The following is a 25,814-nucleotide window of genomic DNA, read 5'->3' on the forward strand; positions in this document are numbered from 1 at the left end:
CACAGGTGACGCTTTTCACACTTCGTTATCTGCCATTTCCGCCCGACTGGCCACAGAGGGTGGCACGGGGGTGAGGACGGGCAGCCAGCTGCTTACCCAGCCACCATGCTGCCACAGGGGCTGAGCCCCTCCCCCACCTCAGCAGGGTCAGGGAAACTGAGGCACAAGTCGATAGCACTGATTGCCAAAGCCACCAGGGGTGTGATGCCAGTGTCATTCATAGACATGGTGCCCCATGTCTTGGGAGCTCCAGGCCAAGGGACTTGCCCACGGCCACTGCGATAGAACCTGGGCCACAGACAGCAGGTCAGGAGTCAAGACCTCAGCTCTGTTCCTGGCCTGTAGGTGGTTGTGGGCATCACTGCCCCCCCGTGCCTCAGTTTCTCCATCTGTCCACTGGGGCTCTGAGCCGCCTGTGGTCTCTCCAGCCCGGGAGCTCCTTGGGGCAGGGCACATCTCTGTGCAGCGCTGGTCACCACGGGGCCCTGGTCTGGGGCAGCCCCTCCAGGGTTACTGGGACAACAAGGGTAGGGACTGGGAACTGACCAGGAGCCAGGCTGTCCCTCCTCCCAGCACCCACAGCTTGGGCCCCTCCCCCCTGGCCTGGCCTGGCCCACTCCCTTGCACAGCTGGGGCCAAGGCCCAGTGACCCAGGAGGCTGTCAGAGGCCCCAAGGGGGCACAGGGCCACGGCCAGATGTGCAATCCCACCCCTGGACCCCAGTCCCACCAAGGGTGGGGAAAGAAGCCCCCATCCGTATGCCCAGCCCATAGCCCCCTCTCAGGGCTGGAACCCAGGAGTCCTGGCTCCCACCCGGCTCCTCCCACCCTGAAGACAGCCGGGGATCATGTGCTCGCGAGCACAGTGAAGGCCCTGGGGACCTGGCCATGGTCCCCCCCATGCAGAGCAGCGGTGGCAGGAGGTGCTGAACCCTGACTGACCCCCGGGGGGGCCCTAGGGGCAGACACAGCCCCCCCAGCCAAAAGGGCTGGGTTTGATGGGGCGGGGGGCAGCTTGTGATGGGGTCATGGTGGGAACCACCATGAAATATTCATAGCCCCGCTGCATGCCTGGCACAGAGCCCAGCCAGCTGGGCCCTGGCAGGAGAGACGGAGATACCAGCCTGGCTCCCCTGGCTGTCCGACTCCTGGGGAAGTGGGGCTGGGCACCCCCATGGCACCACTGCGGGCCCCCTCCCCTGAGCCATAGGAGCCAGCTGTACACACCCCTGGACCCCCCCGCTCCCTGGACTCCCCCCCCGCTCCCTCCCCCCTGAGCACCCAGCAGTGGGACTGATCCCTTCCCCAGGGGACCCCATCCCTCTCCTGCTGCCGCGGAGGTAGACAGAGCCCTGCTGGCCAGGGGCGGGGGGACGCACCGCAAACAGGGGCCACGACCTGCAGAGCTGCTAGTGTCCCCCTCCCCTGAACCAAGCAACCGGCCAGCCAGGAGTGCGGGGAACACGGGGCCGGGGGTTTATTGATCAGCCCTAGGGCGCTGGGCACAGACGCGGGGGGCTCAGTCCACAGGCACCAGCCTGGCTGGGTCACTCGGGGAACACACTGGAGGCAGCCAGCACGGGTGGCAGTAGGGGCCGTTTCCAGGGCTGGAGAGGGGATTCCTGGGCAGTGAGGGGTCTCTGCGGGGGGCACGTACTCCAGGGTTCAGGCGTTTCTCTGTGCGGGGGGCACATACTCCAGGCCCAGGTGCTGGAAGATTTCTTCTTCGGACGCAGCGGGTAGAAAGAGGTTCTGGAAGGAAAGAAACCAGCGCCCGAGCTGACAGCGGCTCCCCAGGGTGATCGCAGCCGGCAGGGCAGGGGACGGGGGGTCCTTACGCGGCAGCTGGAGCCAGGCTAATGCAGACCCTGCTACCGCACTGCTCAGGCGACGTCCCGCCCCGGAGCTACCATATGCCGGCGCTGCACACCCGCCCCCGGGGCTGTGCCAGGGGAGTTCAGCGCTGCACAGGGAAAGCCCCTCTGATTGGCTGCCCTTCCCCAGGAGGCGGAGCAGTGGGGAAGGCAGCCAATCAGGATGGTTACAGGAGGCGGGCAGAGTGTTGCCCCACCACCCCTTGCGAGGTATAGGAGTGTTTTGGCAGGGGGAGGGGAACAGCCAGCCTCACTCCGCGGGGCTGGGGGAGGAGAGGGGGCAGAAAGAGACCCGCAGCTTTGGGCGGCTCCACCCCCTCTTCCCCCTGTGACCAATGGGTAAGTCTGCCCCTGCCCCCCGCCGGGACGGGCAAGGACCCTGGTGCTGCAGAGGGGAATGAGGGGGGCAGATTCGCTGTGGGCAGCAGTGGTGGGGAGAGCAGAGTTAATGAATGGGAACGTCGGTGGTGGGGAACAGCTGGAAGCTCCCTCGCCCCCTGGCACCAGCAAGAGCCCCTGTGGGGGGCCAGAACTGGGCACCGGCAGCCCCCCGCCACCCACAGCCACCATCACCCCCCCACACAGCACCGGCCACACCGACTGTCCCCCATCGCGCGCTGGGGATCTCAACAATCAGAGTATCGACCAAGCCACACGCACCCCGCGCTTTCCTGGGGCCGGTGCTCCCCGCGCTGCCAGGCTCAGCCACGTTGGTGCTACCCCCGGCGTACCGGTGCTGTGCCCGTGGGCCAGGCAAGAGGGACCGCGGATTTCGCTACCCCTCTGAAGTCAGGGACCCTCCACCCAGGCCCCTGTAGATCGCTGGGCTGCCTGCGACTGGGGAGTCGGCTGAAACCAAGGCTGCGGCTCAGCCCCACCGGCTCATGCAAGGCACGGCAGGGAGCAGGCGAGAGGGCATCTGGGGGAGGGCAGTGCCAGGGCCTGCAAGGGTCATAGGTAGGGCCCAGCACCTGGGTGTCCCTTGGGTGGGGTAGCGAGGGCCTGGGGATCCCTCCCGCAGAACAAAGGGTGCAACCACCTGCCCTGGGGTGGGCTCCTCTGGGTGCCAGGTCTCTGCAGGAACGTCACCACCGGGGGCAGGATCGAACCCCAGACTAGGCTTCCCCGGACCCGTCCATTCAGCCCTGTGTCCCCACCCATGCCTGGCGCTGCTGTACCTGCCTGGTGTCGTACAGGGCGTGGCTGTTCAGGACCATCTTCCTCTCACGGCTGGCGAAGCGCCGGAGCTCACGCTCGAAGTGCTGGAGAAAAGGGCGCAGACCCCGGAGTTACCGCCGGTCGCTCGGCAGGGACTCGGAGCCTGAGGTCAGGGCGGGGCTTGGCACGGAGGTTCTGGTTCAGACCCAGCTGGGAAGCGCTGACCTGGGTTCGGATCTCAGCTCCCCTGCACATGGGGCATCTGGCCCACTGGAAAGGGCTGTTTGGATCCAGATTCAGAGCGCAGCATGGGTGGGGCAGGGTGCGCTGGGCTGGGATCTAAACCCCCCGGCCCCCTGCCGCAGGGTGGGACAGGCTCAAATCTAGAACCCCACCGCAGCGGGGCTGGGCCCTAGAACCCAAAGCCTCCCCTGTAGGGGCTGGCTCATCTCTGGCACCTGCCACGCCTGCATCCGGAGGTCCGGCCCTCGCCCATGTCTATCGGTTCCCCCTCCCTGGCCAGTCACCTACCCGGGAGCCGGTCCAGCCAAGCAGAGCGAATGGGAACTGACTGACCGGAGCCACGACCAGGTCCACCCTGACGGCCTTCCAGCCTCGGGCAGCGCCCGGGCCCCCCTGCACCTCCAGGCGGAATATGGAAAAGCACCTCTCGAATCGGTCCATGACGTCCCTGCCCCCGAGCGGCTCAGGGCCCTCCCGGAGCCCGTAGCTGTTCTCCTGGCTGTGCTGATAGAGTATCAAACCCTGGGGGTGGGGGGAGAGCACGCACCTCAGCCACGTGGGGTATTTCCAGGGCCACCCACCCCACCCGCCTAGTGCCGACCCCGAACCACGAGCTCCCAGTCGCCTCCAAGAGCCCAGGGAGAGAACCCAGGTGTCCTGGCTCCCAGCCACCGGCTCTAACAGCCAGACCCCACTGCCCTCCCAGAGCCGGGATCTCTCCCCCGATCTGAGGTCTTTAAAAATGAACCCCCAGGTCCCGCCCCTCCCGCACCTGGCTGTCCAGCCAGCTGACGACGCGGCTCAGCAGCCCCACCTCTCTGCCTTCCTCGGGGTGTGTGAGGAGAAGGTCGACGTCATGGCCACGCGGCTTCCCCCTGCGCGGGGAGAAACGGACAGTCCCTCAGCAGCACGTACGCCCCAAGCCAGCAGGGATTCCCCACGCTCAGCGGGTTTAAGAGGCAGGGGCCTGTCTGGCTTGGGGCTGGGATCCCCCCGGCACAGGCCGTGCACGCTGGGGAGAGCACGGCCGCACACACGCGCATGCTCCCAGGGAGACCTGACGTTGGTTCTTTCTTTGCCGTTTCCACTCGGGAGGCAGCAGGGTGGCAAGCTGATGCCCCTCCCCGCAGAGAAGGGCCCCCCAGCCCGTTACCGTCTGAACCCGCCGGCCAGCGTCACTGAGGCTCCGGGCAGGAACCGCTTCACTGCCTCCTGCACGGCCCGGCTGGTGGACTCTGCCTCACTGCGCTCCACCGGGGTGTTGAGGTCGCCATAGTGCCGCAGCCCTGCGGGAGAACCACCGGAGCCGTCGCTCAGGATCCCAGGGCCCGAGGCACCGGCCGGGAGACGGGTGCCAGGCTCCCTCCCCGCGCCCTGCTGCATGGGCCGCGCCACGGCTGGCCGTGAGGCTGCCGGGCTCAGTGCCTCCTGTCAGGAGCACACGGCCACCACGGAAAGCTACCGGGGCCCACAATACCAAACCAGCAGCAGCCCAGGTCCAGCCCAGCTCACGTCTCCCTGCCCCCGGGCACTCGCCCCTCCCACGTCTGCAGAGTCCAGGCCAGGGCGTTGAGGGCCCGTGTGACAATGCCAGGCAGCGTGGGCCGGGAACGAGAGCCTGAGGGACCCCCAGCGGGCATCCATGTCCAGCAGCCTCGGGGCACAGCCCCACCCTGGTGCTTCTCCCGCAGTTCCTCACCTGCTTGCTGCTGCCTGGTCAGTTTGGTGTTTCGCTCCTGCAGGTCCAAGAGCGTCCGGAGCCCCTCCTGGTACCACCGGCTGGCCGTCCTCACCCCAACCCCAAAAATCTTGGTGAAGAGCTGCGGAGCCAGGAGCCAGACGGTGCTGGCTGTGAGTGAACCCGTGCGATGTCACCCCCTAGCGGCTGCACTCGCAGCTGGGATAAAGCAGCTACTACTGGCGGCAGCCACGGGAGCGCTCCTTTAGCTTAGGAAACAGAGTTAGAGGAGCTGGGAGCTGTGTGTCCTGGGCCCTATACTGCTAACAGGGATCCCCCCTTCAGCTCAGCTGGTATCTCTACCATATAATTAACCTGTCAATCAAACACCTTACGGCTCCAGCCTGTACCCAGGAAGGGACCCTCACCGAGAGGCTGAAAGAGACACGCCGTGAGGTCCAGTCATGGCTGACCCATGGTGCCATCAGGAGGGAACCTGTCTGAGCCTTTTCAACACCACGGCCCAGGCCCATAAACCCGCTGGAGCTGGCAGGTGGTTAAAGCAGCCACCAGAGGGCAGCCGGGAGCAGCCGCTGAATCCCCAGCTCAGAGACCCCCACTTCCGAAACCAGGCCCAGCGTGTGGCCCACCCTGGCCCCAGCTCAACCCCCTGCTCGGGATCGAGGGCTGGGGCCTCCAGAGATTGCCTAGCTCAGCGCCCGCTGGACCAGCCAGGGCTCCTGGGGGCAGAGGCGGGCACGTCTCAGGGCTCCAGGCCTGGCCCGGGGCAGGCGTGAGCTCAGGGGGAGCCGTGTGGGCAGACAGGGTGGACAGAGCTGGCAGAGCGGTGGTAACAGGGCGGAACGAAGCTCCACACGGGAGGATGAGGCAGCTCGGGGCCGGCGCAGGAGATGGAGCCTAGAGAGAGCAATAGAGACGCCAGAGGAGGGTCCCCAGGGGGCAAGCAACACGATGGAGCCAGGAGACTTGGACTCCAGCATCTCTGTGAGGGCTGCCGAGTCGGAGCCAGTCCCCAGCTCCAGCCCCTCGGCACAGGCTGGCACCTTGCCCCTCTGGGGCAGAACCCACCCTCCTTGCCCACCCACCGAGCCCCAAGAGAATCCCCACCGGCCGTGAGCAGCATGGGGCATGAGACACTCGTTCCCAGTGGCAGGGGGCAGCAGCCAGGGCCCACGAGCCCCCCGACCCCACCAACAGCACCCGGCCCCACACCCCTCCCGGCTCTGGTACCTTCATAGTCCGGTATCTCTCCGACAGCTTCACTCTCTCCACCTCCGTGCAGACGCCATCTTCCAGCACATCCTGCCCGAGAGAGACAGCCCTGAGCCCAGCACCTGGCCCTCCCATGGGGCCGGAGCGGTGCCCTCAGCCCAGCCCCTCGCTGCAGGACACGACACCCCGGTGCCAGCTCCGACCTGGGACAGCCAGGGGCTGCGGGTTGTGGCCGAGGGGCACTGGCAGAGCTGGGGGGCAGGGAAGGGATGGCAGGGGGCTGCAGGTTGTGGCCGAGGGGCACTGGCAGAGCTGGGGGGCAGGGAAGGGATGGCAGGGGGCTGCGGGTTGTGGCCGAGGGGCACTGGCAGAGCTGGGGGGCAGGGAAGGGATGGCAGGGGGCTGCGGGTTGTGGCCGAGGGGCACTGGCAGAGCTGGGGGTCAGGGAAGGGATGGCAGGGGGCTGCGGGTCAGGGTTGGGGGCACTGGCTGAGCTGGGGGGCAGGGCAGGGATAGCAGGGGGCTACAGGGTCTCTCTGGCTCTCTCCAGTTCAGTACCCCCAGATCAGGCCTCCCCCCCGCCAGGCCTGGCTCCTGGGGGCCCTGTGGGGCTAGCCAGGGGGGAGTTACCTGGATGACCCGCCGGGAGTGCTCCCCGATGCCAGGCAGAGACCCCAGCTCCTCCAGGGCGCCGAGCCGGCCGGGCAGGGCCTTCAGCACCGAGGCTGCCCTGGTGAATGCCAGGCTGCGCCCCTCGCTGCCGCTGAACCCCGCCTCCTCCGCCAGGGTCTCCAGCGCCTCCTGGGACAGAGCAGAGTCACTGAGGGCTGGGGGAGCCAGGGAGCCAGACTCACCCCCCCACCCGGCACCGGGAACTGCAGCTCAGCCCCATGGCAGCCAGGGGAACCCCAAGTGCCTCCGAGCACCCCCAGGACCAATCCCCCCCAGCTTTTGCAGCAGGCCCTGCCACCTCCCGCCCCTCCCAGCTTCAACGCCCACCTCCCCTGGCCGTAGTGCCCCCCCAGCCCCTCCCCGGCCCCGTGGGGCAGCCTGTACCGTCAGCGGCTGGTTGCTGTGGAGAAGCGGGGTCCGGCGCTGGCAGGCGTACGGTGCCATCTGCCGCCCATGCGGAGCCAGCTCTGCCACCTGGGGTGGGGAGCAGGGAGGGTTTCAGTGCCAGGAACCCAGGAGACCCTCACCCTGCCCAGCCCCCAGCATGCCCCGTCTCCCCTTCCTGCTCAGGGGCCAGGAGCCCCCCCACCCCCCAGCTCACTCTGAGGCGGTGCCGGGACTCAATCTCCACGGGCCGTCCGGCCCCCATGCTCTCCGTGAACCAGCTGATGTCCAGCAGGGCGGGGTCCCCACCGTCACCGCACTCCTCCCGCTGTTGCTCCAGCCACTGGGCCACCTCGGCCCCCGAGTTCTGCTCCGACACCACGTGGGTCACCGCGGCGCTGGGGGGCCGCCACCGGGTGGGGGAGAAAGGGATGAGAGGGGGCGTCAGGCTGGGACCCCAGGAGGGAATCGGGGGAGCGACGTGAGTCTGGGGGGCTTAGGCTAGGACGGAGCATGGCTCTGCCCTCCACTTACCCCACGCCTGGGCTTTCCACCCCACCCGCACAGCTCCGCCTGTGCCCCTCACTCCCAACCCGCAGCCCCCTGCTAGACCAGCCCTGGGGTTCCTCACCCCACCCCCACTCTGCCAGTGCTCCTCACTCCTGACCTGCAGCCCCCTGCAACTCCAGCCCTGGGCTCTCCCCAGCTCTGCCGGTGCCCCTCAATCCCCACTGCAGCTAACCCAGCCCTGGACTCCCCCTGCACCCACAGCTCTGCCAGTGCCCCTCACTCCCGATCTGCAGCCCCCTGCCAGCCCAGTGCTCTCCCCAGCTCTGCCGGTGTCCCTCACTCCCGACCCACAGCCCCTGCCAGCCCAGCCCTGAGCTCCCCCGGTGCCCCTCACTCCCAACCCACAGCCCTCTGCTGTCCCAGCCCCAGGATCTCATGGGGAGAGAAGAGACCCATTAGATTTTTCCGAACGCCCCTCAGTACCAGCTAAGGGGGATCTAACCCACCGGGACCCAATAGCCTTGCCCAGGCTCAGCTGGATCCACCAGGTGCCACACCAGATCCGCTGTCCCAACCAGGCCATGTCTCCCTCCCGTGTCTCCCCACTCAGCCAGGGGAGATCAGGCCAGGAGCAGCCCTGGGCAAGCCTAGCGCCATCAGGGTGCCCCTCCACTCTGGGCCCCAGGAACCCCCGGGTTGGGGGAGGGGGGTGATGGGTGACGAGTGAGTGGGGGAAAGGGGCGCAGCCAGGGCCACCCCTGCCTTGCGGGGAACCTGTCAGGTCCGGCCCTTCTGGGCTTTGCCAGGCCTCGGATTCACAGGCCCCTCATCCTGCCAGGCTGGCCAGCTGCTCTCCCTGCCCCCCAGTTGGATGCCCTAGGCTGTGGAGGGCTGGGGGGCTGCAAGGGGTCAATGAGGTGAGGCTGGCAACAGCCATGGGGTCTATGGGGCGGTGCCCCATCTCCCCCTTGTCCCGGGTCACCCACCCAGGTCCCTTCTCACCTGTAGGCCCTGTCCACACGGAAGCCCTTGGCCCGGGCCAGCTGGGTGAGGAAGGCCCTGCGGCTGGCACCCATCCGCTTCTCCACCAGGCACAGCACCACGTCGGGGAAGCGCCCAGGCCCTGGGGGCCCGGCTGGTGGGGACGGGGCCCTTCTCCTCTTCTTCAGGGGCACCAGGGCCATGGCCCCAGCAGGACCCCGGGCGGGCTAGGCTGGGGGAACACGGGGGGGGGTCAGGGACAGTAGCCAGGGTGCCCCACACAGCAGGGCCCCCCCAAAACTCAGCAGGGTCAGGGAGTGGGGGCGGGGGCAGGCCGTGGCTGCGGGGAAAGGGTAGGACTGGCGGGCTATGGGGCTGGGGGGAGGGCTAAGGGGGGTCAGGGCTGGGGGGTCACCAGGGGAGCTCTGGGGGAGGGGATTGCACGGGGGTTTATGGGGGGGCTGGAGGAGGACAATGGGAGGGGTCCCTATGGGGGGCCTGGAGCGGGGGGGGGGGAAGCTATGGGGGGAGGGGGCCTGTCCGCCCCCGGCCCAACCTGCCCAGAAGCGACGCGTGAGCCTGAGGCGGAAACGCCCCCGCTCCACGTGGGTCAAAGCCGGCCGCAGCCACGCCCCTTATGCAAATATAGCCCCGCCCCCTCCCACGCTCCTGGGGGTGCCGGGTCGTATTGGAAACCCGGGAGTTGGGTGGGCACCGCCCACTGCTAAAGGACCGCCCCGTTTGGGGCGGGGCCGGGGCGGGGCTTGCCGGGGGCGGGGCCGGGGCGGGGCATGGGGGGGTTGTGCATTTGCAGCTGTCATATGATCGGCAAAGTTGCGCTTCCTGGAAGTGCGCTGGGGGCTCGGTGCTCGGCGCTGGGCAGGGGATCGGGGCTGGGCTCGGCGCTGGGCAGGGGATCGGGGCTGGGCTCGGCGCTGGGCAGGGGATAGGCGCGGGGCTCGGCGCTGGGCAGGGGATCGGGGCTGGGCTCGGCGCTGGGCAGGGGATAGGCGCGGGGCTCGGCGCTGGGCAGGGGCTCGGGGCTGGGCTCGGCGCTGGGCAGGGGCTCGGGGCTGGGCTCGGCGCTGGGCAGGGGATCGGGGCTGGGCTCGGCGCTGGGCAGGGGATAGGGGCTGGGCTCGGCGCTGGGCAGGGGATAGGCGCGGGGCTCGGCGCTGGGCAGGGGCTCGGGGCTGGGCTCGGCGCTGGGCAGGGGATCGGGGCTGGGCTCGGCGCTGGGCAGGGGATCGGGGCGGGGCTGGGGGCTCAGACCTCGGCGCTCGGCGCTGGGCAGGAGGCTGGGGGCTCGGCGCTGGGCAGGGGGCTGGGCCAGGAATTGGGGCTGGGCTCGGGGCTGGGTAGGGGGCCGGGACCGTGCAGCCTGTGGGGGTCGCAGCCCAGCCATGGGGCACCCGGCGAGCTGGGATGCCCTGCTGGTGCTGAGCGCCGCCTGGCAGCTGGTGCTGGGGGGCCCGCACAACATCGTGCTGATCCTGACTGATGACCAGGACACGGAGATCGGGGGCATGGTAAGTGCCTGGGGCCGCCAGCCCCTCCCTGGCCACAGGGCATGGCCACCGTTACTGCCAGCGCCCCCCCCATGCTCCCCGTGTCATGGGCCCCTGTAACACGGTCACACGTGCCACGGGCCCTCCGCGCTGCCAGCCTCACCTGTGTGCTTCTTGTGCCACGGACCTCACAGCCCCTCTAGAGACCTGGTGTTTGATCCCAGCCCAGCCACTGAGCAATCCTGGGCAAGTCACTTCCCCACCACGTGCCGCAGTTTCCCCTTGGCAGGTGGATGATGGTCGCTACTCCATGAGCGAATGTCCGTGAGCGGTTCAGGGCTCGCAGTGCAGTGTTATGACCCGCCACTCCTGGGTTCACTGACGTGTCGACAGGCTTCTGGAATTCGCACTCTGTGGCGTTGGAGGGTGGGAAATTGCCCCTCTGAGTCGAACGCACCTGAATTCTCCACCCCCCTTTGTGCCTAGCCATTGGCCCCCTCACCCGGACGCTGTCACCTGGGGCTCTCAAAGGTGGGTCAGTATCGTTATCCCCGTTACAGAGGGGAAACTGAGGCACTAAGAGGGACTTGGCCGTGGACTTGCACAGTAAGTCAGTGAAAGAGCTGTGAACCCAGGTGTCCTGGCTCCCAGCCCCCTGCTCTAACCACTAGACCCTACTCCCATACTCTGTACAAGCTGTTTATGCTCGAGGGGTGTAAATGCCTGGGGGGAACCCGGTCCGTCACTCGTGACCCACAGCACGCGCCACTTCCTCCTTCCACTTCTGGTTCTGCTCCTCGGCTCCCAGGGCCGAGCTGGCTGTTACCCCAGTAACACAGTCACGCGTCCTGCGCTGCCAGCCCCACCCGTGCGCTCCCCGTGTCACGGCCCCTATAACATGGTCACGTATGCCACGGGCCCATCCACGCTGCCAGCCCCACCCGTGCGCTCCCCATAGCACTGGGCCCCTGTAGCACTGATCACACAGCCATGGCATGGTCCTGTGATAGTCGCCCCCCTTTGTAAAGGATCCGTGGCTGCCGGGCCCCTGTGAGAGCTGGTGCTCGCTGTTCTGCCACGGCTGGGACCCCTCTTATAAGCTAAGACTGGGGGTGCAGCTGACGCGGTTCTATCCCCACTGCTAGATGGAGCCACGTTCCACCCACGGCACAGGCCCGGGGGCGCCGATCGGGGCCACACTGCACGGCTATGCCATGGCTTAGCCGTGTCACGGGCCCTTGGGGACACAGTAAACACACAATGCGCAGCCCAGCCCCACCCACACCACTGCCTGCCCCACCGCCCAGCCGCGCCACCCACCCCCGCTGCAGTGGGACTGACCCAGATAGTGCCAAACTTCCCCTAGACAGGGCGCTCTCCTGGAGCCAGCAGAGCTGGGTTCTAATCCTGCCTCTGTTGGTGGCAATGGGCAAGTTACTTCACCGCCCTGGCTCAGTTTCCCCCCTCACCATGTGTCGGTCTTGCCTGTTCAGACTGTGAGCTCTTCAGGGCCGGGCTGTCTCCCAGAGGGGGGCTGTGTCCGTACTGATCCCCGTCAGGGCGCTGGTCGGCCCCAGCCTGGCGGTTGTTTTGAGTCGCTGGCGCATGACAGGAGCTGGGGTGTTTGGCGCGTTCTGTGCAGCTGCGCAGGGTTTATTATCGCGTGGTTAACCCCGAAGCAGCTGGCAGTTCACACTCGGAGCTGGTGGCTCTGCTGACCCCGGGGGATGCAGGGGCTTGCCCGCATTTGGAAGAAAAGCAGGATCCGAATTGCTCTCCGAAGTGCAGTGCTCCCCGTGGATGCATGGTGGGGTCCGTCTGTCCCAGGAGGGCACGGAAAGCCTGCAGCTGGGCAGGGTTGATGACTGACCATCATTGGCATGTTTGGGAGCTTGGTGAGCAAGCGGGCCTGATGGAGGGAGGGGGCTGTCCAACCGTCGTGGTGGGAAGGGCGGGTCTCATGGTTAACCTCACAGCTCCTCTAGAGACCTGGTGTTTGATCCCAGCCCAGCCACTGTGCAATCCTGGGCAAGTCACTTCCCCACCACGTGCCGCAGTTTCCCCTTGGCAGGTGGATGATGGTCGCTACTCCATGAGCGAATGTCCGTGAGCGGTTCAGGGCTCGCAGTGCAGTGTTATGACCCGCCACTCCTGGGTTCACTGACGTGTCGACAGGCTTCTGGAATTCGCACTCTGTGGCGTTGGAGGGTGGGAAATTGCCCCTCTGAGTCGAACGCACCTGGATTCCCCACCCCCCTTTGTGCCTAGCCATTGGCCCCCTCACCCGGACGCTGTCACCTGGGGCTCTCAAAGGTGGGTCAGTATCGTTATCCCCGTGTTATAGAGAGGAAACTGAGGCACTAAGAGGGACTTGGCCGTGGACTTGCACAGTAAGTCAGTGAAAGAGCTGTGAACCCAGGTGTCCTGGCTCCCAGCCCCCTGCTCTAACCACTAGACCCTACTCCCATACTCTGTACAAGCTGTTTATGCTCGAGGGGTGTAAATGCCTGGGGGGAACCCGGTCCGTCACTCGTGACCCACAGCACGTGCCACTTCCTCCTTCCACTTCTGGTTCTGCTCCTTGGCTCCCAGGGCTGAGCCGGCTGAACTCCGAGGGGAAGCACCCGGTGTCCTGCCGGCTGGAACGGGAGCCTTTCCTCCAGTGCAGCAGGCATTGGGCTGGGGCCATGCTGGGCCAGAGCCTGTCTGGGAGCTGCCGGGAGCGTGGTGCTGTGTGTCAGGTCACCTCTATGCCGGGCGATCGAACATCAATCCTTCAGGCACCGCCTTGCCCTCGCTGACGCGCCAGCCTGGCTGCTCCATACCCTTAACACCGCCAACACCTGTGGAGGCCAGAGCGTGAGGGGACACGCTGGGGGGACCGATCCTGCTCTGGGCGCCGCAGGGTGGACGTGGCGACCAGGGACCGCAGCTTGGAGCTGTGCTGGGTGACTCCAGCTGAGGCTCTGCCCCCGATCACCTGGGTCGCGTAGGGGCCTCTACGCGATTCTCTCGCCTTGGCACCTTACACACATCACTCCAAGGCCCCGACCCTGCAGTGAGCCCCTGGTGGAGACTCGCTTGCTGGGTGGGCGGCGGGTGCAATCCAGAGGTGCCAGGTGTGTGGGCCGGGGAGTTAGAGCAGGGGAGAGCAGCCTTGGGGGAGCAGCAGTCACTCCCCTCCTCTCTCCCCGTCAGCCCCTCTGGGTCCAGCAGGCTCTGAGCCCAGGGGCCAGGGCCTGATTCTGGTGCGTTGCCCCCGGGGTGAATCACGAGTGACAGCCCGGGAATCGATGGAGCAGAGCCAGCGGGGGAGGGGAATCGCACCCCAAGGACCAGGCAGGGGACAGTGGCTGGGCCCAAGTCGGATTTGGATACTGGTGTCAATCTGAAGTGACTCTGGATTTAGCCCAGGCTGGGCTCTGAGCTGGCCCTGCCCTCAGCCCTGCCCTCAGCGCTGCTGTTTAGTATTGTTCTCATCACGAGGCTAGTCATCCGGCACCCGACCGGCCAATTGCCCCACCGCCAGCCTTGTGCAACCCCCTCCCTTCCCCCTGTGCAAACGCTGGGCTGAGCAGAGAGGTCAAGAGATCAGCGCCCGGCCCTCCCCCCTCCAGGCTGCTCTCCCCTCCTTCCTGAGCTGGGGGTGTCACGGCTCCACAGGGTCCTCTCCACGGCTCTGGAACAGTCCCTGGCAGGACCCCATCAGTGTGTCAGCCCCCCGAGGGTCACACTCTCACTGGGGCCAGCCCCTCAGCTTCCCCGCCTCCTGGGACCGACCCCCAGAGCCTTCAGCACCCCGGGGTCATGCCGTGAGCTCCCTGCAGCGAGCCGAGTCCCCGGGTTGGAACCTGAGGGAGACTTGTACCCCCAAAGGGAGCACTGCACCCCACCTTCCCTAGACTGTGGTCACGCTCAGCCAGCGCGGTAGGAGCAGTCGGGGTTTATTTGGTGTCTGGAACACAGGGTGGAAAGTCCTTGGTTAGCACAGGGAGCGGAAAGTGACAGCCTGGTCCAGCAGGGTCAGCCCAGAGCCCTCTGCCCCCTCTTTGGTGCCAGTCCAGGAGAGACTCCTGCTTCCCGCAGCCCCACACTTAACACCCCTACCTGGCCCCTCCACAACCCTTTGTTCTCCAGCTGCTCCCACCCAGCTGGCTTCCTGCAGGTGGTGGGGGTGGGTGGGGGGAGTGCCTTAGTTGCTAGGTACCAAATATCCAGGGGAATTGGAGTGGTCATTGTCCTTTCAGGCTCTGGATCTCTGCAAACAACCTAGTCCCACTACCTAGTAACCATGCAGCACATGAGGAAACTGAGGCACATACACTATCCATACAAAATACGAAAAATGCCCACTTTGTCACAGGGAGATTCCCCTTTCCGGCTGGGTCTCTCTCTGCTCTGGTCTGTCAGCCCCCTTGTGCAGGTCGAACCCCAGGCCCTCAGTGGTGAAGCATCAACTCTTCGAGCTAGCTGCTAATTAGCTGGTAGCAGTAGTCGGTTGTTCGCCTCTGATGCAGAACAGCCCCAGTTGCACCCCACACGGTCACACCCGCCTCGCATGTGCGGCCACTGCAGCCCCATGTGCTTTAGTCAGACACAGGGTTTTGTGCTCAGGGCAAGTGTACAAGGTTGCCTGGCCTGCCAGCCGCGGCTCGCGCCCCAGCCCGACCGACCCAGCCCGACCGACCCAGCCCTTAGAGCCAATCCTTATTGTGTCCAACAGGCCCAGCCAAGCGATCTGATGGGCCCGTCAGATCATGGGGGTTCCTAAAGCACAAATGAGACACACCAAGCGTCTATGAAATGTAGCCAGCTCCGGGGTGGAGCGTAGCGGGCAGAGATGCCAAGGGAAAGCCTGAGCATTCCAAAATGACCGGGGGTGTCTCAGAGCTCTCAGGTTTAAGGTCTTTCCCCTTTAACGATTCCACATTTATCGCTAACCCTAATTGCTGTGTTCTATTGAGTTGTTCTTTATACAGCACCATGCGGGGCGTGGGGGGAGGGAGAGGGGGGATATGGTGCCCGGTTCCTAAGCAACTGACAGTCAAAGTGACACTTTCCAGAGCAAAGGGTAGCTCTAGAGGAATCACCGCAGTGAATCAGACCAGGGTCCATCTGGCCAAGCTCCAAGGAGCTCCCTGTAGAGTAAATTCCTTCCTGACCAAGCTGGGAGAGGTTGCAAGTGCTTTGGAGGACAGCATTAAAATTCAAAATGATCTGAACAAACTGGAGAAATGGTCTGAAGTAACTAGGATGAAATTCAATAAGGACAAACGCAAAGTACTCCACTTAGGAAGGAACAATCAGTTGCACGCATACACACACATGGGAAGTGACCACCTAGGAAGGAGCGCTGCGGAAGGGGAGTCTGGGGGTCATAGTGGATCACAAGCTAACATATGAGTCAACAGTGTAACACTACTGCAAAAAAAGCGAACATCATTCTGGGATATTGTCAGGGTTCCTTCCCCACTCTGAACTCTAGGGTACAGATGTGGGGACTGGCATGAAAGACCCCCTCAGCTTATTCTGACCAGCTTAGGTTAAAAACTTCCCCAAGGTACAAACTTTGCCTTGTCCTTGAACCGTATGCTGCCACCACCAAGTATTTCAAATAAAGAACAGGGAAAGAGCCCACTTGGAGACGTCTTCCCCCCAAAATATCCCCCCAAGCCCTACACACCCCCTTTCCTGGGGAAGGCTTGATAAGAATCCTCACCAATTTGTACAGGTGAACACAGACCCAAACCCTTGGATCTTAAGAACAATGAAAAATCAATCAGGTTCTTAAAAGAAGAATTGTAATGAAAGAAAAGGTAAAAGAATCACCTCTGTAAAATCAGGATGGAAAATACCTTACAGGGTTTTCAGATTCAAAACACAGAGGATCCCTCTCTGGGCAAAACCTTAAAGTTACAGAAAACAGGAATAAACCTCTCTCTTAACACAGGGAAAATTCACATAAACCAAAAGATAAACTAATCGGCCTTGCCTGGCTTACCTCTACTGGTTGCAATATTGGAGACTTGGATTAGGATGGGTTGGAGAAGATGGATTTCTGTCTGGCCTCTCTCAGTCCCAAGAGAGAACAACCACGTAAACAAAGAGCACAAACAAAAGCCTTCCCCCCACCCAAGATTTGAAAGTATCTTGTCCCCTTATTGGTCCTTTGGGTCAGGTGCCAGCCAGGTTAGCTGAGCTTCTTAATCCTTTACCAGTAACAGGATGTTGCCTCTGGCCAGGAGGGATTTTATAGCGCTGTATGCAGAAAGGTGGTTACCCTTCCCTTTATATTTATGACAGATGTATTAGCAGGAGTGTTGTATGCAAGACACGAGAAGTAATTCTTCTGCGCTACTCTGTGCTGATTAGGCCTCAACTGGAGCATGGTGTCCAGTTCTGGGTGCCACATTCCAGGAAAGACGTGGACAAATTGGAGAAAGTCCAGAGAAGAGCAACAAAATGATGAAAGGTCTAGAAAAAATGAGCTATGAGGGAAGATTGAAAAACTTGGGTTTGTTTAGTCTGGAGAAGAGAAGACTGAGCGGGGGAGATGATACCCGTTTTCAGGTACATAAAAGGTTGTTACAAGGAGGAGGGAGGAAAATGGTTCTCCTTAACCTCTGAGGACAGGACAAGAAGCAATGAGCTTAAATTGCAGTAAGGGTGGTTTAGGTTGGGCATTAGGAAAAATGTCCTGTCAGGGTGGTGAAGCCCTGGAATAAATTGCCCAGGGAGGTTGTGGAATCTCCATCACTGGGGATTTTTAAGGGCAGGTTAGACAAACACCTGTCCGGGGTGGTCTAGAGAATACTTAGACCTGCTTTGAGTGCCGGGGACTGGACTAGATGAGCAATTAGTGGCTGGCACATGCCCTGAAGCATGCGGGTTTATAAAGGTGTGTTCTGTCTAATGAAACCATCAATGTCGATCATACGCAGGGAATGGCTAATTCTTTTTTTTAAATCCGGCTACAGTTTGAGGGCTGTATGATACCCAGCGGCAGTGAGTCCCATAGGCCATTTCAGAGATTCTTGGGCTGTGCTGCTATTAAGGAAGAGGGGGATGGGAGTGTCTGATTTCCCTTCTCTAGTCTTTCCACTATTTTATATGCCTCTCTCACCTCCCCACGCCGCCGTACGGACTGGTCCGTCTGTTCCCTGTCTCCATGAAGGGGCGGGCGCTGTTCTGTCCCTGCCACATTGGGTTCACGGCTGGTGACTGGTTCCGTGTCTCCTTACAGACTCCGATGAAGAAGACGCAAGCCCTGATCGGCCAGGCAGGTGTCTCCTTCACCAATGCAGTGAGTGCCACGACGCTGTAGGGACACCCCCGCCGGAGACCGGGCAAACTGGCCCCCTCATGGGCCACGCCGCATGTGCCACGGCCGGCTCATGCACAGCTCTTCCTCTGGTCTCCTGTCCGTGTGGGGCAGGGGGACTGGCCGGGGACAGAGCCAGAGAGCTGCCTCAGGAGCTGAGACCACGGGAAGGGGGAGCCCAGACAGCACTGGTGGGGCAGACGGGGGCTCCCTGGCACTGGAGATCAGAGCCCCTCATGGCCTGGTCACCGGGACCCCAGCCTGACACCCACTCGAGGCCTTATGACCCAAAGGCCTGGTACGTCCCAGTGGGAATCCCCCCACCCCCCTTTTCAGCGGCCCAGGAGTGGCCTGGCTGCCTGACCAGAGTCCCCTGCCCTGCCTGTGCCCGGGGGGCCCTGCCAGCCCTCAGCCAAGTGTCCGGGACAGCAGCCTTTGTCCACCACTGCCTGGTGCTGATGCCAGGAAGGGGAGCAGGGGACAGGCTGCCCCTCCCGGGCCGGGGGATGGGCCTGCAGACCCCCGGGAGGGCTGCTGCGGCCGGGGCTGAACGTCCGTCTCTTGCCCCAGTTCACAGTCACGCCCCTGTGCTGCCCCAGCCGCAGCAGCATCCTGAGTGGGTGCTACCCCCACAACCACCTGGTGAGGAACAACTCCCTGGAGGGCAACTGCAGCAGCCTGGCCTGGCAGAAGAACCAAGAGCCACTGGCCTTCCCCGTCTACCTGCAGAGGCAGGGCTACCAGACCTTCTACGCCGGCAAATACCTCAACCAGGTAACGGGCCCCCACTGGCACCATGGGGCCGCACACCCGAGAGACCTTGATGCGTGACAGGCCATGGCCAGAGTGCTATGGCTGGGCAGGGAGTGGGGCTAGTGGTTAGAGCAGGGGGCTGGGAGCCAGGACTCCTGGGGTCTATCCCCAGCTCTGGTAGGGAAGTGGGGTCTAGTGGTTAGAGGGGAGGCTGGAAGACCCAAGACTGAGCCTGCTTGAGTTGGAGAGTCCTTGGGGTGGTGGTGGGGGGCCTTTGCTGCCTGCCACCTCTGTTCCGGGGGCCCCTTACTGGTGGTGCTGGCTGGGCAGGGGCTGTCGCTGGCCACGCGCTGGGGAACACCTCCTTGCTGCAGCCCAGGCGGCTGGCAGGGGACCCTAGTGCCCAGCTCCAGGGGAGGGCAGGGGCCACTTTCCGCTTTGAACGCCCAGGGACTTGTAGCCGCTGAACCAATGGGATTTTCGCCACTGAGTTCAGTGTGTTCAGGATCTGGCCTGGTACCAACAGGGTGTTGCTGTTTGGGGCAGAGGGAGCAACCAGGAGCTCCCTGGCACATCCCGTCATCCAGCCACACGGTAGGGCCCCAGCTGGACCCTGCGAGAGCAGTCAGGGGCTTCTGAGCTGACAGTCCCAGGGAGCTGGGGGGCTGGGTGGAGGCCGAATTGAGACGGCTGTGCAGCAAGAGGGAGGAGCTCAGGGTTGGGCGCTGGACCACGGTTGCCTCCCATGGGCTCTTTAGTGCCTAGGAGCTTCGCCCAGTGGTTTTGGAGCCTGGGGGCTGGGAGCCAGGACTCCTAGGTTCCATGCCAGCTCTGGAAGGGGAGTGCAGGCTAACGTTTAGAGCAGGGAGGGTCAGGACCCCGGGGTCTACTCCCAGCTCTGCTGCTGACCACATGTGCAGGATTGCACATAGCACAGGCCTCTCTGCCTCAGTTTCCACAGTGAAACTTGAGGCTAGTGACCCAGCCCTGCCTCACGAACAGGGCCATGAGGGTAAATGGATCCACCTTTGGGAGGCCATGGGACGCTGTGTGGATGGGGCCAGAGAGGTGTCTGTGTGGACACCCCGAGCATTGAACCAGGAGGCCGATGGCCCCGGGCTGTGCTTGGCTGCTGCGGCTTTCCCATCGCTGCCGGGGTTGGGGGGTCAGAGGCAGGAGCTTGGTCGGTTTCCTTAGTCCTCTGAGCAGTGAGCGTGTGTAACCGGGGCCTCTCCCCCTTTGCAGTACGGACACCCCGCGGCCGGAGGCATCCAGCATGTGCCCCTGGGTTGGAAGTACTGGAACGGCCTGGTAAATGCCAGCTCTGCCTCCCGGCAGCCTTTGCGCTGCATCTCGCGGCTTGCTCTGACCCGGGAGGCCTGGAAATTGCTGGGCCTTGCGGGGACCCGGGGCAGGTGGATGGTGGCCCCAGGTTGCTGCAACCCCTAATCGGTCCTGTCCGTAACCTTGGGGTTGGGGGACCCAGGACTGAGGCCTGGCCAGGAGCCAAGGTGATGGGCTGCAGAGGTTTAGCCTGGATCTGTTCCCTGCTCCAAAGAGCTCCCAGCATGCGTGAAGAGATGTGGGGAGAACATGGGGGGTGATGAGAGAAGGAGCAAGTGCCTGTTGGACCCTAGTGTCCCAGCTAAATCTAACCAAACAACTGCATTTTGTCTCTTTGGTGTCTCCCCCAGCCCTTGGGATTCTCCTTCCCGCCTCGCTGCGGCGTCCCTGTGCTCAGGGACCAGCAGCCACGCTTCACCCCAGAAGTGGCCGCACTGTGGTTGCATGGTGGGGTGGTGAGCCCCTCTGGGACAGAGAGTGACCTGTAACAGCCAGTCTCCACCCCCTGCAGGGTGCCGTGGGCGGGTGGGGCGCTGCGAGGCGGGGGCAGCTGGGCAGTGAAGGTGTGGGGGCTGCGGGTAGGCAGGGTGCGGCTCACCCCTGGGGCTGCCCCGCAGGTGGGGAACTCCCGCTATTATAACTACACCCTGTCGGTGGACGGGCAAGAGGAGCGGCATGGGCATCGCTACCAGGACGACTACCTCACGGATCTCATTGTGAGTCTCTGCCCCACGCCCGCTGGCCAGCCCCGGCTAGCTGCCACGCTGACCTCGCCAGGGGCTTGGAGCTGGGGCTGGTCAGGGGCCTGTGATTCCCACCCAGGATTTATGCTACAAACTGGGGCTCCCTCAGCTGGGCGTGGGGCCGATCGAGGGATAATCGAGTCGCCAAGGTGAGGGGGTGTGAAAACGGCCCAGGGGGTCGGCCAGCTAGGGCCGTGGTAATGGCTTGCGGGTCGTCTGTAGTCAGCGTCCTGGTCCAGTCGCCCCGTCCCGGCACCATGGACCCTGGATGGAGCGGGAGCGGAGAAGGGCTGCGGGGAGCCGATCTTAGCAGGGGAGCCCAGACAGCTGACTAACGCGGCGCCGGGCACAGGGTTCGCACGGTGGTAAACAGGCGAGGGGCCAGCGGGGGCTGAAGCTGAGAAGGGTCCAGCTGCCCCAGGGAGGCGCTAGATGAGTGCCCGACGGGGCGGACTGGACGGAGCTGTCCCATTGCCCATCCTTCTCGGACTACATCTCCCATGATGCACTGTGTGTATGCTCCTGTCACCCTGCTCCACCTCCCCTCAGCAAGAGAGGAGGCTGTGGAGCATCATGGGAGATGTAGTCCAACTGGGGAGCCCAGCCCACGGGGTGGGGGGGACGGGTGCCTGAACTGCCGCTCCCGGAGGCACCACGTCGTCATTGCCCGTGGGCAATATTCCCCATTTCGGCTTTTTGACAAAACTTGACATTTCCTAGGAACGCCCCTCCCCCGCACTCCTCCCATCCCCTCCCCCACCCCTACCCCTCACAGCCCTGAGTACCCTTCCCCACCCCCATGTCCCTCCCAGCCCTGCCCCACCCCGCCCCACCCGCCTCTCGTGGCTGCCCAGTAGGGGTGGGGGAGGCCTCCGCAGAATCCCATTGATCCCTGGCTGGAGTGGGTGCTGTGGGGTGACACAAGCCTCCCCCACAGCACCGCCCCACCCCCACTGGCCCACAGCTCTCCACCTCCATCCCCTCCCTGGGTGGGTCTGTCTGTCCGGCCCCCAGGGCTCTGTCCCCCCACAGCAGCAAGGTCTCTGCCCTCCTGCCTGCAGACCAACCGGAGCCTGGAGTTCCTGCAGAAGTGGTCCCGCCCGCCCTTCCTGATGGTGCTGGCCCCGCCCGCCGCCCACTCCCCGTGGACCGCGGCACCAGGCTATGCCACGGCCTACAGCACCACCAAGGCACCCCGGGACGGCAGTTTCAACGTCCACGGCAAGGTGAATGGGGACGAGGCCCCCGCCACGCACCGTGCCAGCATCCCGCAGCCCTGCCGGTCCCTCGCGGGGCCAGGGTGGGGGTGGGTCTCTCCCCTGGCGCGGCCGATGCCCCTGTCACGGGGGTCCGTGGGCTGGGGGTGTGACCACGGGGCTGGGCTCCAGGAGCCCACCGTGTGCTGCAGCCCTGCTCCCAGCACCGCGGCCAGGCAGTCCCCTGCGCTGTGACGCCCCCTCGGGGCAGAGGAGGTTACTGCGGGGGGGGGGCGCAGCCCCAGGCTGGGGAGTCGGGGACGCTTCCCCCCATGACCGCCCCCTTCCTCTTGCAGGACAAGCACTGGCTGGTGAGACAGGCCAGGAGCCCCATGGCTAACACGTCCATCGAGTTCCTGGACAAGGCCTACAGGGAGAGGTGAGGGGCCGCACCCCGCGCGGGGGTCAAAGGGGGCCCAGTGCAGCACAGGTCGGAGCCGGAGGCAGCTGAGCTGGCTGGGAGGGGGCAGGGTTGGGGGACTCATTGGGGGAGGGGACCGGGAGGGGGTCAGGAGATGGCCCAGGGATGGGGAGGGGCGGGTGGCCCTGCCTGGCTTGTGGGGGGGTTGAGGATGTTGTAGAGAAGGGACCGCATTAGTCTGATCTGGGACGGGCGCGGGGACACAGGCCGGGGGGGCCTAGGGGTCTGGTCGAGGATGGGCAGGGCCAGGATATCTGCAGGGGGACCACGGATCTGGTCTGGCCAGAGATTGGTGGCTCTAAGGGCAGAGGGACCCATCGTGGTGGTGGTCTCGCCTGGGGAGGCAGGGCTGGCTGGGGGCCGGAGGGGGAGGGGTCCCGGCCCAGGGTGCAGCAGCCCGCGTGGGAGCAGGTCCCTGGCTGGGGGCTGGGGCCGTTAACCCCTGTGTGCCCGCAGGTGGCAGACTCTGCTCTCGGTGGACGACCTGGTGGAGAGGGTGGTGGGCCGGCTAAAGGCCCTGGACCTGCTGGCCAGCACCTACATCTTCTACACCTCCGACAACGGCTACCATGCGGGTGAGCCCCTGGCCACCCCTCTGCAGGGCAGTGCCCGGGCTCCCTCCAGCACGGCCTGGCCTCGGACCCAGGCTGGGGCCGTGGAGCCGGGCCCGCGGGCTCAGCACGGAGGGGCTCCGGTTTTAGGGGTCACTGGCTCCATCCCCGGGGTCCCTGCAGGCAGTGGGGGAGGGGGCTTCCCGGGTGGGTGCAGGTGCTGACCCCTGCCCTCCCCGCAGGCCAGTTCTCGCTGCCCATCGATAAACGCCAGCTGTACGAGTTCGACATCCGGGTGCCGCTGCTGGTGCGGGGGCCGGGCATCAAAGCGAACCAGACCCGGTCGGTAGGTGCCCCCCGCCCCGGTGGGCAATGCTGCTGGGGCTCATGGGAAATCTGGGTTCCTGTGCCCCTCGGGGGCCCTGTCAGTGCCCAGAGAGTGGCACAGTCCCCCCCCGTCCGCACGGCCCTGCCCTCCTCAGGAGCCAGGACGCCTGGGTCCCATCGGCCCTGCTCTGGGTTAGCCCCTGCTCGTCACGGCCAGCCGGGAGCTGGGCTGGGTGGGAACGGAGCAGGCGGGCGGACGTACTGGAGCCAGGGCAGGGACCAGGCCAGGGCCTGCCCTCCCCACGCCAGCCCCAGGACGCACAGTGATTTGTGCCCCTCTCCCCCGCCCAGGAGCCGATCCTGAATATTGATCTGGGGCCCACGTTCCTGGACATTGCCGGCCTCAACGTCTCGCAGACCGCCATGGACGGGCAGTCCTTCCTGCCGCTGCTGGTGACGCTGCCCGGGCCACCGGGGGGTGGCGAGCAGGGGCCTGTGGGGGGAGCTCCTGGCGACCCTAGCCTCTTCCAGCAGGGGGTGCTGGAGGGAGCGGGGCCGGGCAAGGTGCTGGCTGGGGGCTCCATGCAGGGGGCGCTGTGGAGAGTGGGGCAGGGCTGCCCCAGACTCTCCCAGCAGGAGGCGTTGCGGGGAGTGGGGCAGCCGCTGGCCGGGGGGGGCTCCATGCAGGGGGCGCTGTGGGGAGCGGGGCAGCTGCTGGCCGGGGGGGGCTCCATGCAGGGGGCGCTGTGGGGAGCGGGGCAGCCACTGGCTGGGGGGCTCCATGCAGGGGGCGCTGTGGGGAGTGGGGCAGCCGCTGGCTGGGGGGGCTCCATGCAGGGGGGCGCTGTGGGGAGCGGGGCAGCCGCTGGCTGGGGGGGCTCCATGCAGGGGGCGCTGTGGGGAGCGGGGCAGCCGCTGGCTGGGGGGGCTCCATGCAGGGGGGCTGGTCTAACCACCGTGTGCTTGGCCCCAGGTGACCCCGGCGCAGCCCAGCGCGTGGCGGGCGGATTTCCTGGTGCAGTACACAGGGGAGGGGTTCCCGGACGGGGACCCAGCCTGCCCGGCCCTGGGCCCAGGGGTATCGGTGAGTCCGTGCAGGCCAAGCCCCGTTGCTGCCGGGGGAGCCGGCGTCACTGTGCCCGGGCCCACGGGGGAGCCGTCAGGGCCAGGCCTCCCCTGCCCCGGCCTGCGGTGCCAATGCAAAGCAGCTGATCTCCACACAGTGTCGTTTGCAAACCCTGCCCGGCCCTCCCTGGCCCGCAGGCACCGTGCCTGGCCCTGCACAGAGCCAGCGCCCAGGGTGCCCCCTCTGGCATCTTCCCTCCCCCCTCCAGACCCCCATCGCCCCTCCCTCCTCCTTCCCAAGGGCTCGCCTTGTGCCCAGAGCTGGCTCCCGGCCCCAGTACATGGACTGGGGGCCCGGCTGTCTGTGCGGCACTGGGGGGAGGGCTTGCACCCCATAAGGACAGTCTGTCACAGCTCAACCCAGCTGGCTGTTGGGGCTGGGCCCCCCTCTGGGGAGTGATGGTCAGAAGGCCGGGGGATGGGTGGGTGGGTCCATGGTGAAGGAGGTGTTGGGGATGCGGGCGGACTGGGGGGTCAGCGGGGGCAGAAGAGGCTGTAATGCACTGACAGTGACCCCTGGCCTCCCAGCAATGCTTCCCCGACTGCGTGTGCGAAGACGCCTTCAACAACACCTACGCCTGTGTCCGCGCCCTGCGTCCCCACGGCCTGCAGTACTGCGAGTTCGCCGACAGCTGGGTGAGCCAGGCACCGGTGCCCCCACCCGGGCCCCAGATGCTGCAGCCACATGCCCCCTGCCACAGCGCCCTACGCTGCACGGGCCGGGGCCTGCCCCCTGGCGACAGGCAGGGGTGGAGCCGGGCAGATCTGGGGGGCTGGCAGGGGGATCTGGGGCTCCGAGGGCATCCTGGGTCCGACCCCCAGGGAGGCCGTTGCCCATGGAGCCCCCTGGTTTGCCCAGGTGCTCTAGGTGGGGCAGGTGGGGTGCAAGTTCCCCGGGCTCCGCCCTGCTCCTCGCTGACCGGTACGGCTCCTGCAGGCCTTTGTGGAGCTGTACAACCTGACCGCCGACCCCCAGCAGCTCCGCAACGTGGCCCAGAGCGTGGACCCCACCCTGCTGGAGGCTTTGAACCAGCGGCTGATCAAGCTCCAGGCCTGCGCAGGGCCCAGCTGCCGGGCCTAGGGGCGCCCGCCCCCCGGCTGTGCCAGGAACCCTCCAACGACTCAGCGCACTCCAAACACCCGGGCTCGATGGGCCCTGCCCCCTCCCGACCTTGGCCCCTTCCCAGGTTGCCCAGAGCCCAGCGCAGGATGCCAGGGGCCCCAGGGCTGGACAAAGGGGCTCCCCCCGTCCGAGTCCCCCCCATTTACTGCCCCCCAGACTCGGGCTCTACCCTCAGGGATATTTCCGTCTTCACCCCAGTTTGTAGGTGTCCCAGCATCCCTGCCCCTGCTCTGCTGATTCCTCTGGCCCTGGAAGCTGCTGGGGCCCCCGATCTTCCCCCCACCCTGTGACATGAAGGTGAAATAAATTCTGGTTCGTAGAAGGGGCTTGGGTGTTTGTTTGCGGGTTCCTCCCTGGAGGCTCGGCCCCGTGGGACGGGGCTCGGCCCTGCCACCCCACCTGGGCTGCTGGTGAGCCAGGTACCCCGTGGGCCACCCAGACCCTCCTCAGGGTGCAGGAACCAGACTTCCCCCCTCCACTGCAGACCCCTCCGACACCTTCCCCACCTTCCAGCCCCATTTCCCACAGCCCCAGGTCCTGGGGTCTCGGGAGGCGGCAGGAGGAAAGGGGTACGAGGGGGGGGCAGATTCTGCTCCTGCCTGTCTCCTCC

At 65.2% G+C, this 25,814-nt stretch overlaps 2 protein-coding genes across 8 annotated transcripts; one reads left to right on the forward strand and one right to left on the reverse strand.

Annotated features, from left to right (window-relative positions):
• Positions 1–1,452: 1,452 nt before the first annotated feature.
• On the reverse strand, positions 1,453–17,471 carry POLM (DNA polymerase mu). 7 transcript variants are annotated; one of them, XM_084615205.1, is made up of 14 exons: positions 16,242–17,467; positions 11,710–13,083; positions 10,404–10,651; positions 8,754–8,964; positions 7,459–7,639; positions 7,242–7,331; positions 6,816–6,986; positions 6,204–6,275; positions 4,974–5,094; positions 4,428–4,560; positions 4,047–4,149; positions 3,563–3,796; positions 3,056–3,135; positions 1,453–1,751 (listed from the first exon to the last, which is right to left on the reverse strand). In XM_084615205.1, exons 4-14 carry the CDS (start codon positions 8,933–8,935, stop codon positions 1,547–1,549), a joined length of 1,572 nt encoding a protein of 523 aa, XP_084471331.1. In that variant the 5' UTR covers positions 8,936–8,964; positions 10,404–10,651; positions 11,710–13,083; positions 16,242–17,467; the 3' UTR covers positions 1,453–1,546. The 7 variants fall into 7 exon arrangements, with proteins under 7 accessions (XP_084471331.1, XP_084471330.1, XP_084471333.1 ...); XM_084615204.1 differs by having other exon boundaries at positions 16,070–17,467; XM_084615207.1 differs by having other exon boundaries at positions 4,089–4,149; positions 11,710–17,469.
• Positions 10,078–25,526, forward strand: LOC311513397 (N-acetylglucosamine-6-sulfatase-like). The gene is made up of 13 exons (XM_084615211.1): positions 10,078–10,261; positions 17,484–17,543; positions 18,132–18,335; positions 19,560–19,625; positions 20,276–20,374; positions 21,463–21,627; positions 21,954–22,036; positions 22,535–22,653; positions 22,872–22,975; positions 23,308–23,409; positions 23,930–24,040; positions 24,610–24,717; positions 25,019–25,526. The coding sequence occupies exons 1-13, from the start codon at positions 10,136–10,138 to the stop codon at positions 25,160–25,162; spliced, it is 1,491 nt and encodes a 496-aa protein (XP_084471337.1). The 5' UTR covers positions 10,078–10,135; the 3' UTR covers positions 25,163–25,526.
• Positions 25,527–25,814: the final 288 nt, after the last annotated feature.

This window comes from Lepidochelys olivacea (assembly GCF_965140295.1).
Source record: "Lepidochelys olivacea isolate rLepOli2 genome assembly, chromosome: 26".
In the NCBI taxonomy this organism is placed as follows: domain Eukaryota; kingdom Metazoa; phylum Chordata; order Testudines; family Cheloniidae; genus Lepidochelys; species Lepidochelys olivacea.

Bases quoted from the DNA above. Each gene is read 5' to 3' on its own strand.
- POLM (XM_084615205.1), bottom strand. From the start codon at position 8,935: ATGGCCCTGGTGCCCCTGAAGAAGAGGAGAAGGGCCCCGTCCCCACCA. The intron at 7,332-7,458 runs GTGAGCTGGGGG...TCCCCACCCCAG, and splicing joins AGTCCCGGCACCGCCTCAGA to GTGGCAGAGCTGGCTCCGCA. The intron at 3,797-4,046 runs GTGCGGGAGGGG...CCCCACCCCCAG, and splicing joins TCAGCTGGCTGGACAGCCAG to GGTTTGATACTCTATCAGCA.
- LOC311513397 (XM_084615211.1), top strand. From the start codon at position 10,136: ATGGGGCACCCGGCGAGCTGGGATGCCCTGCTGGTGCTGAGCGCCGCC. The intron at 18,336-19,559 runs GTAACGGGCCCC...CCCCCTTTGCAG, and splicing joins CCGGCAAATACCTCAACCAG to TACGGACACCCCGCGGCCGG. The intron at 23,410-23,929 runs GTGACGCTGCCC...GCTTGGCCCCAG, and splicing joins AGTCCTTCCTGCCGCTGCTG to GTGACCCCGGCGCAGCCCAG.